This window comes from Plecotus auritus (genome assembly GCF_963455305.1).
Source record: "Plecotus auritus genome assembly, chromosome: 8".
Classification (NCBI taxonomy): domain Eukaryota; kingdom Metazoa; phylum Chordata; class Mammalia; order Chiroptera; family Vespertilionidae; genus Plecotus; species Plecotus auritus.
In genome coordinates, this window is record NC_137782.1 from 12,921,243 (window position 1) to 12,938,979 (window position 17,737).

Sequence of the window (17,737 nt, forward strand, 5' to 3'; positions counted from 1 at the left end):
CCAAAACAAACAAACTGATGTCAGTATTACTTTTGTCTCCAATGTAATGAGTACTTCTTTGTTATAAGTTCACTTTTGAACAGGTAATTGATTACATTTTTTCTACCTAATTGGTTTATAGCCTTTTTATGGAAATTCTCAGTGACTGTTCTGATGTGGATGAGATCAAATTCCAAGAAGATGGTTCTTGGTGTCCAATGAGACCGAAGAAAGAAGCTATGAAAGTATCCAGCCAACCGTGCACAAAAATAGAAAGTATGTGTAGAATGGCAGCAGAGAGCAAAGCAGTGAGACTCCTGCAGCATTACCTTTATCGTTAACATTGGCCACTAGAACTTCATTTGAAGCTCAGTTTGCTAACTTTGTGTGTGTGTTAATCCTCACCCAAGGATATTTTTTCCCCATTGATTTTTAGAGAGAATGAAAGGGGTGAAGGGAGGGGGAGAGACAGAGAAACATCGATGTGAGAGTGACCACATCAATCAGTTGCCTTCCGCATGCATCCTGGTCAGGGCTGGGATCGAGCTTGCAACTGAGGTATGTGCCCTTGACTGGAATCGAACCTGCAACCTTCAGTCCGAGGGCCAACGCTCTAACCACTGAGCAACCAGCTAGACTATAATGGAAAATAAGTTTATCTTTTGATAACTTTATCTTTTGATCATCTATTACATAGGTAATTTCCCCCATCTGATTTTTATTCTTTCTTTAAGAAATGCGCCCAAGTTTATAAGTATACCATTCTTTTAACCAGCCTTTTTATAGTTATTTTTCATATATAAAGTAAATGAAAAAATCATCTAAAATTATTTTAATATATGGTGTTTGTTACAAAATGAAAGTTATAAATGACATTTCTATGGACAGTTTTTCAGAATTGTTTTTAGAGTACCTGTTGAGATACCTGTGAATGATGAAGGAAAAGTTTCCCGCATCTTTGAGAAAAATAGTGATTTAGTTGATTACTTGCTGCTGCTTTTTCATTATCAACTAGCATTCATTTACTGCTAAACAGATTGCAGGGCACAATATACTTTCTATGAAATGGTGAATGTATGAGACTTATCATAATGGGCAGAAAGGAGAACCTAGGTGATAAGTAGACAGGCAGTTTATAAGAAAAATTTTAAATGTCTGAATAACAAGTGAGAAGTTTGGGGTTTTTTCATGGTGAAAGTTTTTGTCAAGTTCTGGTGAAGAGCCTATGCATTCTTTGACATGAGCACCCTTGCTTTGCTAGAATAGAAAATTCTGATTCTGACTGAACACTGCAACAAGTCTGTGAAAACACAGTCAGTGACACCATGTATTCTTGTTCATGGCCGGAAATCAGCCCCCTAACTCCAGATGTCTGTCTATAAAATGACTGCTTACTTGCTGAGACACCGTGAGCAGCAGGATATGTGCATATCCATTGGCAGTACCAGGGAGAAAACTATGAGCATGTTTGAGTGAGGCTTTTGGCTCTCTTTCAGGGCATAGAGCTCACTCTGTCTCTCCAGGTTAGTAGTCATTTTACAGAGAGCTGTCTGGAGTTAGGGAGTTGGTCTCTTTCCATGGGACAGAGTATGTAGCTTTACTGGCATGCTGCACAGTTAAGACTCCTGTGGCTAGAGTTTGTGTCACAACCTTAAGTTGTTGTTTTTTCTGTTCCCTACATGCAGGTTCAAGTGTCCTCAGTAAGCCTTGTTCAGTGACTGTAGCCAATGAGGCAAGCAAGAAGAAAGTGGATGTTATAGACCTAACAATAGAAAGCTCTTCTGATGAAGAGGAAGACCCTCCTGCCAAAAGGAAGTGCATCTTTATGTCAGAAACACAAAGCAGCCCAACCAAAGGGTTTGTTAATTTATAGTTTACTACTGTTTATTACACTTGGTGGAACTAACTGTTACTGGGATAGGTTTGTAAATGTCTCTTTGATAGTGACATAATCATAGAATGCTATTTTAATTTGCCTTTGTTTAGTTGAAGTGTTTTCAATATTTAAATGAAGAAAATATTCCCATCTTTGGGAAGTAAGAGTTGAAATCTTCTCACGTGTAAGTATTTCATATAAGTAGCAAATTTGGCATCACAGACCAACAGAAGGAAGCCTATGGAATATGGATTCTGACAAGTGTAGATTTCAAGTTTGATACCATTGCTTACTCATTCATGATGTATGATGAAAAATTTAACTTGCTTGAGCTTCCTGTTTCTGTTCTGTACAATGGGGTTAGAAAATGCCTACCTCATGAGATTTTTTTTAAGATTTCAATAAGATAATGAAAAACTTAGACTTAGTGTCTGGCAAATCAGAAGGAATACAAATGAAAAACCAGGAAAACTTATTTTCCATTATAGTCTAGAAATTTTGTGAGCAGTTATTTTTTAAGAGGCATTCATTGTTTTAATAAAACTTATAGTTTTACAGAGCACCAAAAATAAAAAGCATTCTGTCTACAGATAACCACTGTTAACATTTTTTTTTTAAATATATTTTATTGATTTTTTACAGAGAGGAAGGAAGAGTGATAGATAGTCAGAAACATCAATGAGAGAGAAACATATATCAGCTGCCTCCTGCACACCTCCCACTGGGGATGTGCCCGCAACCAAGCTACATGCCCTGACCGGAATCGAACCTGGGACCCCCCAGTCCGCAGGCTGACGCTCTATCCACTGAGCCAAACCGGTTTTGGCCACTGTTAACATTTTGATAGTGATTCTTCTAACCTCTTCCTTGCATACCCTACTATAATCCTTAAATGCAATCATGTAGTGTCTATCAGAAGAAACTGGCACCTTAATTTAAGACATTTAGAAAACCTCTGATATTTTTGTACATGAAAAGATAATTTTAAATATTATGTCCCTACCCTATACCCTGGAAATTGAATGTGGTTTTGTCATTAATATGGAGGTATTCTAAAGATAGGAAACAAAAAATAGAGGTTAATAATGTATTTCTCTGGATTAAGGATCATTAGGAATTGATTGCAAAATTAATAATTTTATGATTGTAAAGTGGGAGGGAGCACATGATGAATTTCAGGCTTTAGGATAACAATTCAAGTTAACCCATTTTTAGATATTTAAGTCTGGACCAAATGTGATAAATTCAATGATCCAGTATACAGTCTAGAATACTAATATTCACTGTCTTGCAACATTCCAGCAATTTACCTTTGTACTATGATATTATGAATCAGACTATAAAATTTTAAAAATATATGTGTACACATTGATAATGTATACATACATATGCCTGTGTATTTGCCAATTCTATGAGGAGGCAGTGACATGTCAAAAGACTTTTTTTTTAAAAAAAGAATTCTTTATTGTTGAAAATATTACATATGTCCCCCTTTTTCCTCCATTGACTCCCTCCAGCCCGTCCCCACCCCAGGCCTTCAGCACCCTATTGTCTGTGTCCATGGGTTATGCATTCAAGGTCTTTGGTTGATTACCTCCCCCCATTTTCCTTCTGAGATTCCGCACTCTGTTCCATGCTTCCATGTCTCTGGGTCCATTCTGTTCATCAGTTTTTTTGTTACTTAGATTCCACATGTGAGTGCGATAAGTGATACTTCTCTTTCTCTGACTGACTTATTTCACTTAGCATGATACTCTCCAGGTCTCTCCATGCTGTCTCAAAGGGTAAGAGATTCTTCTTTTTTACTGCTGCATAGTATTCCATGGTATAAATGTACCACAGTTTTTTATGCACTCATCTATTGATGGGCACTTGGGCTGTTTCCAGATCTTAGCTATTGTAAATTGTGCTGCTATGAACATAGGGGGTGTATACATTCTTTCTGATGGGTGCTTCAGGTTTCTTAGATATATTCCTAGAAGTGGGATCACTGGGTCAAATGGCAGATCCATATTTAATTTTTTGAGGAAACTGCATACTGTTTTTCATAATGGTTGCACCAGTCTGCATTCCCACCAGCAGTGTATTAGGGTTCCCTTTTCTCCACATCCTTGCCAGCACTTGTAATTTGTTTATTTGTTGATGGTAGCCATTCTGACAGGTGTGAGATGGTACCTCATTGTCGTTTTTATTTGCATCTCTAAGATGATTAGTGACTTTGAACATTTTTCATATGTCTCTTGGCCGTCTATATGTCCTCCTTGGAGAAGTGTCTATTTAGGTCCTTTGCCCATTTTTAAATTGGATTGTTTGTCTTCCTTTTGTTAAGTTGTATGAGTTCCTTATATATTTTGGATATTAATCCTTTATCAGATGTATCATTGCCAAATATGTTTTCCCATACAGTGGGCTCTCTTTTCATTTTGTTGATGGTTTCTTTTGATGTGCAGAAGCTTTTTATTTTGATGTAGTCCCATTTGTTTATTTTATCCTTAGTTTCCTTTGCCTTAGGAGATGTATCTGTAAACATATTGCTATGAGATGTATCTGTAAACATATTGTCTGAGATTTTGCTGCCTGTGGTTTCTTCTAAGATTTTTATGGTTTCATGACTTACATTTAAGTCTTTTATCCATTTTGAGATTATTCTTGTGTATGGTGTAAGTTGGTGGTCTAGTTTCATTTTTTTGCATGTATCTGTCCAATTTTCTCAACGCCATTTATTGAAAAGACTTTCTTGACTCCATTGTGTGCTCTTGCCTCCTTTGTCAAATATTAATTGAGCGTAATAGGTCGATTTCTGGGTTCTCTGTTCTGTTCCATTGATCTATATGCATGTTCTTGTGCCAGTACCAGGCTGTTTTGATTAAGGTGGCTTTGTAATCAAACTTGAAATCTGGTATTGTGATTCCTCCAACTTTGTTTTTCTTTCTCAAAATTGCTGCAGCTATTTGGGGTCTTTTTAGATTCCATATAAATTTTTGGAGTATTTGTTCTAGCTCTGTGAAATATGCTGTTGGTATTTTAATAGTGATTGCACTGAATCTGTAGATTGCCTTGGGTAGGATGGACATTTTAATGATGTTGATTCTGCCAGTCCATGAACACGGTATATTCTTCTACTTGTTTATATCTTCCATCTCTTTTTTCAACGTCCTGTAGTTTTCCGAGTACAGGTCTTTTGCCTCCTTGGTATCTTAATTTTTTTGTTGCAATGGTAAATGGGATTGTTTGTTTAGCTTCTCTTTCTAAGAATTAATTATTGGTGTATAAAACAGCCATCAATTTTTGGGTGTTGATTTTGTATCCTGCTACATTGCCAAATTCATTTATTAAATCTATTAGTTTCTTGGTGGACTCTTTAGGGTTTTCTATGTACATTATCATATCATCTGCTAATAATGAGAGTTTTACTTCCTCCTTTCCAATTTGGATGCCTTTTATTTCTTCTTCTTGTCTAATCACTGTGGCTAGGACTTCCAGTACTATGTTGAATAAGAGTGGTGAAAGCGGACATCCCTCTCTTGTTCCTGTTCTTAGGGGAAATGCTTTTAGTTTTTGCCCATTGAGTGTGATGTTGGCTGTAGGTTTGTCATATATGGCCTTTATCATGTTGAGATATGTTCTCTCTATTGCCACTTGGCTGAGAGTTTCTGTCAAAAATGGGTGTTGGATTTTGTTGAATGCTTTTTCTGCATCTATTGATATGATCATGTGATTTTTGTCTTTCAATTTGTTTATGTGTTGTATCTTGTTTGTTGATTTGCAAATATTGTACCAGCCTTGCATCCCTGAAATAAATCCCACTTGATCATGGTGTATGATCTTTTTAATATATTGCTGGATGTGATTTGCTAATATTTTGTTGAGGATTTTAGCATCTATGTTCATCAGGGGTATTGGTCTGTAATTCTCTTTCTTTGTGGTGTCTTTATCTGGTTTTGGAATGAGGATACTTCTGGCCTCATAAAAAGAGTTTGGAAGTGTTCCTTCCTCTTGAATTTTCTGAAATAGTTTGACGAGTATAGGTATTAGTTCTTCTTTGAATGTTTGGTAAAACTGGGCTGTGAAGCCCTCTGGACCTGGACTTTTGTTTGCTGGGAGTTTCTTGATTACTGCTTCTATTTCATCAGTTGTTATTTGGCCTATTCAGGTTTTCTGATTCTTCCTGATTCAGTTTTGTGAGATTATATTTTTCTAGGAACTTGTCTATATCATCCACATTGTCCATCTTGTTGGCATATAGTTGTTCATAGTATTTTCTTACAATCCTTTGTATTTCTGTGGTGTCAGTGGTTGGTTCTCCATTTTCGTTCCTAATTTTATTTTTTTGGGCCCTCTCTTTTTGTTTCTTGATGAGTCTGGCTAACGGTTTATCGATTTTGTTTATCCTTTCAAAGAACCAGCTCTTGGTTTTATTGATTATTTTTTATTGCTTTTTAGTCTCTATGTTATTTATTTCTGCTCTAATTTTTATTATTTCCTTCCTTCTACTTACTTGTTCTCTTCCTAGTTCTTTAATTTGTAGGGTTAAATAGTGTATTGCTGATTTTTCTTGTTTTTTGAGGTAGGCCTGTAGTGCTATGAACTTCCCTCTCAGGACTGCTTTTGCTGTGTCCCAGAGATTTTGGGTTGTTGTGTGTTCATTTTCATTTGTTTCCAGGAAGTTTTTGATTTCTTTCTTGATCTCATTGGTAACCCATTCATTGTTTAATAACATGCTATTTAGCCTCCATGTGTTTGAATGTTTTGGGGTATTGTTACTGTAGCTGATTTCTAATTTCATTCCACTGTGATCTGAGAAGATGCTTGATATTATTTCAATCTTCTTGAACTTGTAGAGACTTGTTTTGTGTCCTAACATGTGGTCTATCTTTGTGAATGATTCATGTGCACTTGAGAATAATGTATATTCTGTTGCGTTGGACTGAAATGTTCTATAAATGCCAGTTAAATCCATCTGATCCAATGTGTCCTTTAGAGTCTCTGTTCCCTTATTAAGTTTTTGTTTGGAAGATCTATCCAGTGAAGTCAGAGCAGTGTAAAGTCCCCTACTATGACTGTGTTGTTGTGGATCTCTCCGTTAAAGTTCTCTAGAAGTTTTTTAATATGTTTAGGTGCTCCTGTATTGGGTGCATATATGTTTACTGGGCTTATAGCCTCTTGCTGGAGCTATCCCTTTAGTATTATGTCTTACCTTTGTTGTCTCTTGTGATAGCCTTCATTTTAAAGTCTATTTTGTCGGATATGAGCATTGTGACCATGGTTCTACCTTAAATTTCTATCCATTTTATTGTCTTCGTCTTTGTTGTGGTCCTTTCCAGCTACAGAATTCTGAGCTGCTCATGAAACTTACAGTTTTCTAACAGCACTGTGGGATGCTAACCTAATGTCCCATGTCCCAGCCACTTCCCCTTTATTTAATAAAGTCTTATTTTTCAAAATGTACAGTTGGTGGGACCTGTTTCTGAATCTTTAATAGCCGCTGGGGGTGGGGGTCCCCATCCTTGGTATTTCTAGTGTAAATTACTTGAACTTTGTGCTTTGAAACCAACTTAATAAGTATTTTACTGAGGAGCACCCGAAGGGCTGCCCTGGCCAGGGAACTGCCAATGTTCAGTCTTCATAGACAACAGCTGGGCTTATGAACTTATAGTTGAGAACTTGTAGTTTATCCTATGTGTTTTTGTCAAGACTAGGTTATATGCTTGTCCCAAACTTTGCCTTTGGACCAGTTCTTTTTGGCCTTGCCCCCAGATTGTTCACTGGGTCTTTGTCTTTCTTGGCTGATGGCACCTTTCTTGCCATCCTTGGGTGACATCACAGAGCTCAGAGAGCAGCTGCTACCACTACAGCCTCACTGACATGTCATACAAAAAGCTGGCCACCATCAGCCCATAATATTGCTTAGTTTCTTCTGTACATTAAAATGTTTTTCTTCTGAAGTTCTGTTTACCCTGAGCAAAGAAAAAATGAAGAGTAAATAGGAAGAAGTCAAAATTATCTCTCTTTATTCCTGAACTTTAAAAAAAAAATTTATACTGCTTCTTAAAATAATAGTTAAAATTATATATACATATTGTGTATATGTATTGTATAACACCATTTATAAAGTGTTTCTTAAGTGTGTTTAATTTCAAACTCATAACCCCCCTTAGATAGATTGTATCACGGTAGGCAACATTTTATTTCTGGCTATTACATCTTGAGTAGTCATCTTTTTAAATTTCTGATTGCTGCCTATTGTCATCAGGTTGACAGGCCTTAGGATTGACTTTCTTTGCTTAGGTGATCCCCAGATAAGAGTGTTTGGCTTAGTAGATAGAGCATCAGCCTGTGGACTGAAGGATCCTAGGTTCGATTCCAGTCAAGGGCATATGCCCGAATTGTGGGCTCAAACCCCCCAGTAAGAGGTACGCAGGAGGCAGCTGATCAGTGATTCTCATAATTGATGTTTCTATCTCTTTCTCCCTCTCCCTTCCTCTCTGAACTCAATAAAAATATATTTAAAAAAAAGAGTGCTAATACTTAATACAACTCAAGTTAGAATGAAGAAATTCTGGTTGAACTATAGTAAGTAGCGTCACTCATAAATTGCCCTGATTTAAATCAAATCTTAGGAGTCCTTTATTTTATTTCTAAGTTTTAAAAATTGAATTTATTGGGGTGACAATAACTTCATTGCAAAACCATACAGGTTACAAGTGTATAGCTCAATAGAACATTATCATTGCTCCAAGCAAAGTCTCTGTCCCTAGTTTCCCCCTCTTTACCCACCTCCACTACCCCCCACTCGCTTTCCCCTCTATCACCACACTGCTGTCTGTGTCTGTGTGTTAAGCCCTTCACCTTCTTTCATCCAGTCCCATCCCCTCTGACAGCTGTCAGTCTGTGCCATGTATCCATGCCTTTGTTTCTATTTTTTTGTCAGTTTATTTTGTTCATTAGATTCTATATGTAAGTGTGATCATATGGTATTTGTCTTTCTATGACTGCTTTATTTTAGTTAGCATAATAATCTCCAGGTCCAACTATGCTGTCAAAAAAAGCATGTGATTTTTCTCTCTCTCTCTCTCTTTTTTTTTTTTTACCGCTGAGTAATATTCATTGTGTAAATGTATCACAGCTTTTTTATCCACTCATCTACTGATGGACATTTGAGCTGTTTCCAGATCTTGGGTTTGTGAATAATACTGCTACAAACATAGGGGTGAATACTAGTATATTCTTTCGAATTAGTGTTTCGGGATTCTTAGGATATATTCTCTTTTTTTTTTTATAGATAAGACTACTAATATCCACATATGTTACCTACATTAATAAAAGCATATGCAAAGTATATTTTTACTTGTCAATGAACATTTTATGTATTACTCCAGCACTGTATATTATGTTTTAATGCTGACTTGCTCTTATATCACAGCTGCTGAGAGCCCATATAAATTCATGTTAAAATGTAGACTGTTAATGAAAGAGGAGAGTAGAGTGTAGTGCTGTGTATGAGTAGCTGCCATATAGTTGTGCTGAAACTTAGTGAATTTACAACTGAGAATGCGCAGTAGTACAGCCCTTCTGTCCTGTGAACTAACAGCCAGATTGTTGTTAATTTCCCATGCTATTTAAAACAGGGTTCTCATGTATCAGCCGTCTTCTGTAAGGGTGCCCAGTGTGACTTCGGTTGATCCTGCTGCTATTCCGCCTTCATTAACAGACTACTCAGTACCATTCCACCACACGCCAATATCAAGCATGTCATCAGATTTGCCAGGTATGTGAAGTTATTTTTTTTGTTTGTTTCTTATTAAGTCTTATCATTTATTTTTAATCTTAACCTTGGAGCAAATAGAGTTTTAAAAATTTAAATAGAAATGCTAAGGAAATTTGAAAACTTCATATAAAGGTAATGTCTGTTTTAATATATCATATTCATTTCCTATCATCTTAACTACAGAGCAATCTATAGATTCCTAATAATAGGAAAGACAGTAGGATAGTAGGAAATGTTTATAGATTTTATTTTCCTTCAGAGAAGATTTGTACTCAGAGGTTTTCCTTGGTTTATTTATTATGCAAGCTAATAGGTTAGGGAGAGAGTATTTTCTCATACTCTTCTTGGTAGTCTATCACAACTTAGGGTGTTGCCAACAGCTTTACCTTGTGATTCTCCACCCTCCCCCCCCCCCCCCCCCGTAAAAATAGGATCTACCAGCTGTCTCCCTAGAGCACTACTTAATATCTGACGACATATTTTATATATATATATATATATTAACTCAACATTTAAAAATTCAAGGTTACTTGCATTACCTTAGTACCAAGACCTGTGCAACCAAGGCCATATTATACATGTAAACTCTGCCCTTTCCCCCTCTCTGTATAGCCAGTGTTTTTACAGATATTTTTGGTCTATCAAATGTGAGCAAGTTAGAACCAGTACCTCTTAATATTCATGACTTCCCTTCTTTCTAAAGGGTGCTTTTAGTGGAATACAATTCCTTCTTCCAATTAATTAATTTTCCCCACCAGATTTCTGAAGTTAATTTTAACCATCTTAGAGAGGTCTTTATTATAAGAACAATATATATTCTATTGGACAAAATTTGTGTTGTTTGAAACAGTTGATGGTTTTGTTATCTGGCCAATTCAAATAAAATTTAATGGAAAAGAATAGACTAAAAATACTACCCATCAAAAAATTGTAAATACCTTTCCTTAAATATGTTTAGTCCATACGTATTTTGAGAATTGGTATTTAAATATGTTTAGTCCATGTGTACTTTGGGAATTGGTATTTTAAAAAATTGTTTGCAAACCCAGCCATGACCCAGTTATAAAGTATTTTTTGTATCCAAAGCTCGATGCTAAGGTATAGGTGAGGTTTCTTGGTCCATAAGAAATACAGACACTCAGAGCTTTAATTTCTAACTGCTATGTTTTGCTCTAACCTTGGCTAGTTTTAAGTGAAGTTGAAGAGTGTCCACATGTCATCTTAGTATATGTTATAAACAAACATTTTTTAAGGATTTGTTTCCTAAAGACTTTGAATTAAAAATTGATCTGGAAAAAAGATGATAAACTTTCCATTTACTCTAAAGTGATTCTGGCCAGTTAGCAGTAGAATAGACACAATTTACAAATCACTTGCTCTGTTTTCAAATTATGTGATTCTGAATGAATTTTTAACTTTAGAGAATTTACAGTTTTTCAAAATTTGGGCATAAATTGAGACTTTTATAAAATGTGCAGAGTTGAGAAAAATGCAGTAAAACATGTTAACTGTGTATTACATAAAATACACTTCAAGCCTGGTATTAAGGAACTAAGACTAATATTCAGGCCAATATAAACCAGTATGGTAATACTGGTTATTAAAATGTTGAAATGCTTTCTACAAGTTGATAAACTGAATAGAATAGGGTCTATTGTACCTTACAAGAATTAACAGTTTTAGCATCATCTGTGAATCATGTAGCAGTCACTACATCTAAATAGCTTAGTTTTTTACTTTGGTTTTATTGTTACTGTGCTCTTTTGTAATTAGTAGTTAATTTGCTTTTATTTTTGTGCCTAATTTTTATGTAATTAGTCATACTATACAGAGTTGATATTTACAAATTTAATAATTTATAATAAAATATTAAATAGAACACCAAGAATAGAGAGATGACAACGTTTTAATACATTTCTTAACATTCTTTTTAAACATCATAAACATGAATCTTCTGAATCTGCAGGGGAACAAAGAAGAAATGATATTAATAATGAACTGCAGCTTGGAACATCTTCTGATACTGTGCAACAGTGAATTCAAAATAAAACATAATTTGTATTTATGGAATGGAAAACAGCTTGATTATTTCAAGAAAAAAAATGACTGCCTTATTATTACTAGTGACATATTGTCAGGTGCGAATGGTGCTCAAAAGTTGTGTCATTAAAATTTGGAAGTGCTAAACATTTACATATTTAATCATGTAGCAACCATGTTTTGTTCAAGTTCATGGCTCAAGTAAGGAAGATGGTATTATTAGTAAGACGTAGAGTCAGTTTCACATAAAGTCACATCGAAAATCTAAAAGCAACAATTTTAACAGTGTTAATAGAATAAACATTTAAAATGTACCATCAGAATTTTTAACCTGCTTTTTAGTTAAAAATAATTGAGCACATTTTCAACCTTGAAATACTTAGGAGGGCATAAATATATATCAATATAACCTGTTGTTTCAATTGAAACTTATGGTGAAATAAAAAAACAGCATTTTGCTAAATTTATAAAATAAGGAAGTAACATTAATCACTATTTATGAAACATAAACTATTTCATATGAGCTTTAATAATCTACTTAAAATATAAAATGTAAGACTTTGATAATGAAGTTAATTAGAAGGAATAACATCTGAAATACTATATCAAATTTTAGAGATGGTGTTTGAGAAAAAGTTTCACGGAGAAATATTTATATTAGAACATTATTGGATTTTTGTATAGACAGCATCTGTATAATGCTGGGGAGACAGCCTAGAATTTCAACCAAGAGTTTAGAAAAATGTGTAGGTATTTTACTATCTATAATAATAAAAGTGTAACATGCTAATTAGACTGGATGTCCTTCTGGATGTCTTTTCTTGTGGACAAAGCAACAGCAGGGGGCACTGGAGGGGGCCCTGAGGCAGTGGCGGCAGAGGCCCCCGGCCACGGTGGTGGGCAGGGGCTGGGGCCAATGCCCTTGCACGAATTTCGTGCATGGGTCTCTAGTGCATTATATAAGTCACCATATTCATTGATTGGTGGATGAGGTGTCAAAAGATATAGATCAAGTGAATCTCTTAAATCACATGAAACAGTAAATAATTACAATACATCTAAGAGCTGAAATAATGAAAATAGGAAGTCTCTGCACCTCAGTGGACAGCCTTCAGTTCTGGAGCTGTAAAAAAAACACACAAAACAGTCTGAAAATTACAAGTCTATGTGTTTATTTATATTGAAGTTATGAAATGGGACTAGTTAAACATTTAGAAAATGAGCATTTTGGGGTGATTGGCTTCAATACAAATATTCCAACAGAGATAGCAGTACTTTCTTAGCTTTTTAAAAGTGTTTGTTATTCAAGTGGACTGAGTGATTAAAAAAAAAACATTAAAAGTAATTGAACATATAAAATCCTATATAATAAAAGCCTACTATGCTAAGTGTCCAGTCGGCCATTCAACCAATCAAAGTGTAATATGCTAATGATATGCTAAGGCTGCTCAACCGCTCGCTATGATGTGCACTGACCACCGGGGGCAGACGACTGGTTGACCAGTCACTATGATGTGCACTGACCACCAGGGGGCAGATGCTCTAACTGGTAGGTTAGCTTGCTGCTGGGGTCTGGCCGATCGGGACTGAGCCTGACAGGCTGGACACTCCCTGGAGCCCTCCTGCAGTCCCTCCCCAGCTGGCCAACCTCCTGCGCCCCTCCCTGGCCCCAGTCGTGCACCAGTGGGGTCCCTCGGTCTGATCTGCACCCTCTCGCAATCCGGACTGAGGCACCTCCTCCTCCCCCCCCCCCCCCCCGAGTGCATGAATTTCGTGCACCGGGCCTCTAAACTATAAAAGCCGAAGTTATAAAAAGAAAATTGTTACACCATTTGAAGCAAAATAAAATGAATAAAATTAAACCAATTAATTAAATGACACGCCGATAAAGTATTTTTGTGACTCAGTCAATAATGGAGATGTTGAAGGTATAAGGGTTAGACCTATTTTGAATTGGTGTTCAACAGAAGCAGAGAAAGGATTTACTGAACAAGATCATTAATGTGAAAAGAAACTGCTTATGGAGAAACGCCGCCTACTGAAGTTGGAAACATTTGTTGTGATTCTCTTTGTCCATTGTTGGCTCAAACCCTGCTGTGTCTTATAGGTAGTGATAGACATACAAAATGAAAAATCATATCAACAATTTTTTTACATGCTTTATAAATGGAATGGTTTCTTTCAATTGATTGGTGCTATAGTTTCTATTACTTGATAAGCATTGTAAGCATAGCTTATTTAGAGATTATAAGGGACTAACTATACTTAAAATTTTTGAGTTATAAAATACTCAATCTGCTAATTAAATATTTTAAAGATAATTTCCACTAATGTTCTCTATTTTGAGTAACAGTCTAGTATCAGACTTTACTCTGAATGATTGTTATTTAAGGTAACATTGAATGCCAGCAAATAAAAATGTATAAAATTGAATAGAAATTGACCTGTCTTAGTGACTTATACTTAGTATCCTTTTTTGTTGTTGTTGTTTTGTTTGTTTGTTTAATGTTTTGAAATTTAGTCAAACAGGGACGCTTAGGGGAACTGACTTAGAAGTTTATTGATAGACTTTTCAGGCCTGAAATTTTAAATTATTTGTTGTTATAACTCTAATGCTTTGAAATGGTGTACTTGGCACCCTTTTCCACATTCCTGTTTCTAAAGCTTAGTTGGAGAATCTCACATCTTTGGTTTAAAAATTGCATTGGCTTATAACCTAGTAAGCCTTGATAAGATTTAGCTTGTTAGTGAGCAGAAATTATCAAGGCTTGCTTTGTGCAGAGCATGGAACTGGATTGATCCCTAGTTGAGGTACTGCTTTTGATGTGGGAATAGGGGGACAGAGCGGGCTTCATGAAATAGACATCTGTTTAAGAAGTGGTATTTTAGATGAAGTTCAATGTGATGTATTTCTAAAAAATAAATGTGAAGTATCTTAAGAGCTTAAGTATGTTTTTTTAATGATTCGTATCAGATCATTATTTCATCCGTTTTGTTGCTTCTCGTTCTGTTAAGTGATGAAGCGAAGAAATGTTTGCTTTGACTAGTCCTTCTTCCTTTAAATCTCTGGGAAGTGATTTTTCCAGATGTTTTGTCAGGGAATATGTTCATTTTGGAGTTTTATACACATTAAATAGCACTGCTTCTGGTGTAGAACTTTCCTATCATGGAATGGTAAACAGTTAACCCCAAATGTTTTTTGGCTTGTGATAAATATAAAATGATTTTGGGAAATAATTCTTGTCTCCAAAATATGAGACAACTATTAACAAAGCATTTTTGTTTTAGGTTTGGATTTTCTTTCCCTTATTCCAGTTGATCCCCAGGTATGTATCCTGAATTTAAGCAACTAATTTGTATTTGATTGTTGCTTATGTCATACTAACTAAAAATGACCAGTTGCATAAAATCAGGACAGTCAACTCTCAGTTACTTAAATTGATGCAAAGAAAGTACTATATAAATACTTCAGTTTTATTTGGAGGAATAAAGTTGCTGTTTTTCAATTTATGATGTTTTTTGGTCTTGATATCTGAATTTGAAATTATATTTTATTTAGTTTAATAATCAGTTGGTATTTACCAAGCACTTCAGTGATTAAAATGAGGGGAAGCAGTGCTAGATTACTAGAAGTTAAAATTGACAGAAATTGTAAAACACTTGTTCTATACAGAGAAAATAGCTGAAACTATTAAACTGCTTTGAATCATTATCTTGAGTCTTCCTTATTTTTAAAGGCAATCAGATTCAGACTTTGGGGATGCCCCAGCCTAAGTTGCTATAAATTGTAAATTATTCCTGTTTTCTCTGTCAGAGGTAAGAAATTCTAGTATCCCAGAGTCTCAACATGAAGACCTTGCAGTGAGCATGGACCCCACTGGCAGGCGTGCAGCAGAGGCAGAGCAGAGGAGGGAAAGGCATGGGGAAAGCCAGGGGCAAAGTGAAACAAAGAGACTTTGAAAGGTGTGTTGAGAGTTGGAAGGGAGTAGAGGAAGAACATGGGCCACCAAATTCATAGGTGCTCAGAATCAGCTAACTGCAGGTCTTGTATTGACCTCCTGTTTGAATACTCTGTATCTGATCACACAAACAACACCGGAAATATTGGCCCAAGGTAACGTGCACAGAATGAAGAATTTCTTCTTCTCACCCTGAATTGACTTTGTGACATCAGTAGATTCTATCTATAGCAAAAGTATACCTATATCTTTCTAGGAAATTGATTCTTTGGGCTTAAAATATTACTGATTTTTTTTTTTTTTATGTGAGCCATCCTTTTAAAAAAAATTACCTTGGAACCTGTAGGATTCAGATTTCATAGTGCTATTTAGCCTGCTTAGTGTCAGGCTAACTTAATTGATAAGGCAATAGAAGAGATAGAGGTTGTGCCTTCACTCCTCCATAGAATCCTTAAGATTTGTTCTACTTTACCTCCATATTGCCCCATTATTCTTGTGCAGATATGTGCTGATTACACATAAAGGATAGAGTTAGAGGTAAATGCCTGCAACCCGAGTATAATAAATATTCAATGTATAGATCCTATTGATAGCAGGACTGTAGTATCTAGCATTCATTTTATAAAGGAAGAAGAGTACCTTTTTACTACCACACAGTCAAAAACTGCCTGAGAGGCAAAATAAAATGTAAGTTTCTGACCTTTTTTCCAGATTCCTTCGCCAATTTTGTTGGAAAGTAGGAAATGTATTTGCTTTTTTTTTTTTTTTAATATATTTTATTGATATTTTACAGAGAGGAAGGGAGAGGGATAGAGAGCTAGAAACATCGATGAGAGAGAAACATCGATCAGCTGCCTCCTGCACACCTCCCACTGGGGATGTGCCCACAACCAAAGTACATGCCCTTGACCGGAATCGAACCCGGGACTCTTCAGTCCGCAGGCCGACGCTCTATCCACTGAGCCAAACCGGTTTCAGCGAAATGTATTTGCTTTTAAAGAAAGTTAATACTTGAGAGTTTAACTTCCTTTAGAACTCTTTAAGAACTATTCCTTTTCCTCTTTAACCAATATCCCTTGAATTTCTTGGTGCATGGCATTCATTTTATTCATGATCCAAGACAGTTATCCATCCTAAACATTAAATTACTTTCTTGAAGGCAGCTGAATTTAGTTGTTCTTCCCATGGACTAGCAGCTCAAACCTGAGGCTTTTCCCCTTATCATTTTACAGATCACATAATTAAACAACCTCAGTTTTAAATTCTGTTCTGTAACTTAGTATCTCCAATGATAGCTCACTATAGAAGTGATAAGATTGATCAGATACCCTTTCATACAGTCTGAAGATAAAATATTTCTCACATAAAATATTCTATAGCAATATAAAAATAAAACTTTTAGCTGTTTCCTCTCTCTCTCTCTTGATCAATACTAGTGTGTTAAACTCAGGTTTGAATTTGTTTAAGAATCAGCAACCAAACTGGTAAGGAAACAAAATGTGAACTCTTGGAGAGGGTTGTCAAGGAAGCATCACAAGGAAAATTACATTAGATAAGATCTCCTTTAAGATTTATTCTGAAATTTTGTGATTACGTGAGATAGTTCTCTGTTCTGGGCATCTGTGGTAGTTAGCTACCATGTTGTCTCTGTTAGAATGAATGCTGTCCTTGCAATTACACAGGTATTGTTACATGTATGTACAGAGGAGTCAAATGCCACTCTTGAGTTGATCAGTTTTTAAATATATATATGTTTTTTATTGATTTCAGAGAGGAAGGGAGAGAGAGATAGAAATATCAACGATGAGAGAGAATAATTAATTGGCTGCCTCCTGCAGGCCCCCTAGTGGGGATTGTGCGATGATCAGAATCCAACCGTGACCTCCTGGTTCATAGGTTGACACTCAACACGGAGCCACGTTGGCTGGGCTTAGTTATCCATTTTAACATTATTCCTAAACTGTCTGATTGATAGTAAATTTTGAAGGAATTACTGAATTTTGAAATAGCATTTTTGCTCACTACCATTAAAAATAAATATTTACTATCCTTTTGCAGTGTGATCTAAATCTGGTATAAACATATGTAGCGAGAGATCTTTTTGAGGTTAATTAT

At 35.7% G+C, this 17,737-nt stretch overlaps 1 protein-coding gene across 19 annotated transcripts in view; it reads left to right on the plus strand.

The window, feature by feature from the left end:
• Positions 1-17,737, plus strand: part of PIAS2 (protein inhibitor of activated STAT 2) — a 65,199-nt gene that overhangs the window by 39,501 nt on the left and 7,961 nt on the right. For 14 of the 19 annotated variants that reach the window (XM_080685244.1, XM_080685240.1, XM_080685245.1 and 11 more), the window contains 4 exons: positions 122-255; positions 1,665-1,836; positions 9,484-9,623; positions 14,952-14,989. In XM_080685244.1, the coding sequence (XP_080541370.1) occupies positions 122-255; positions 1,665-1,836; positions 9,484-9,623; positions 14,952-14,989 (484 nt within the window). Of the gene's footprint in view, positions 1-121; positions 256-1,664; positions 1,837-9,483; positions 9,624-11,589; positions 13,503-14,951; positions 14,990-17,737 lie in introns of those variants that run through there. The other 5 variants (XM_080685235.1, XM_080685237.1, XM_080685238.1 and 2 more) reach the window with 2 other exon arrangements.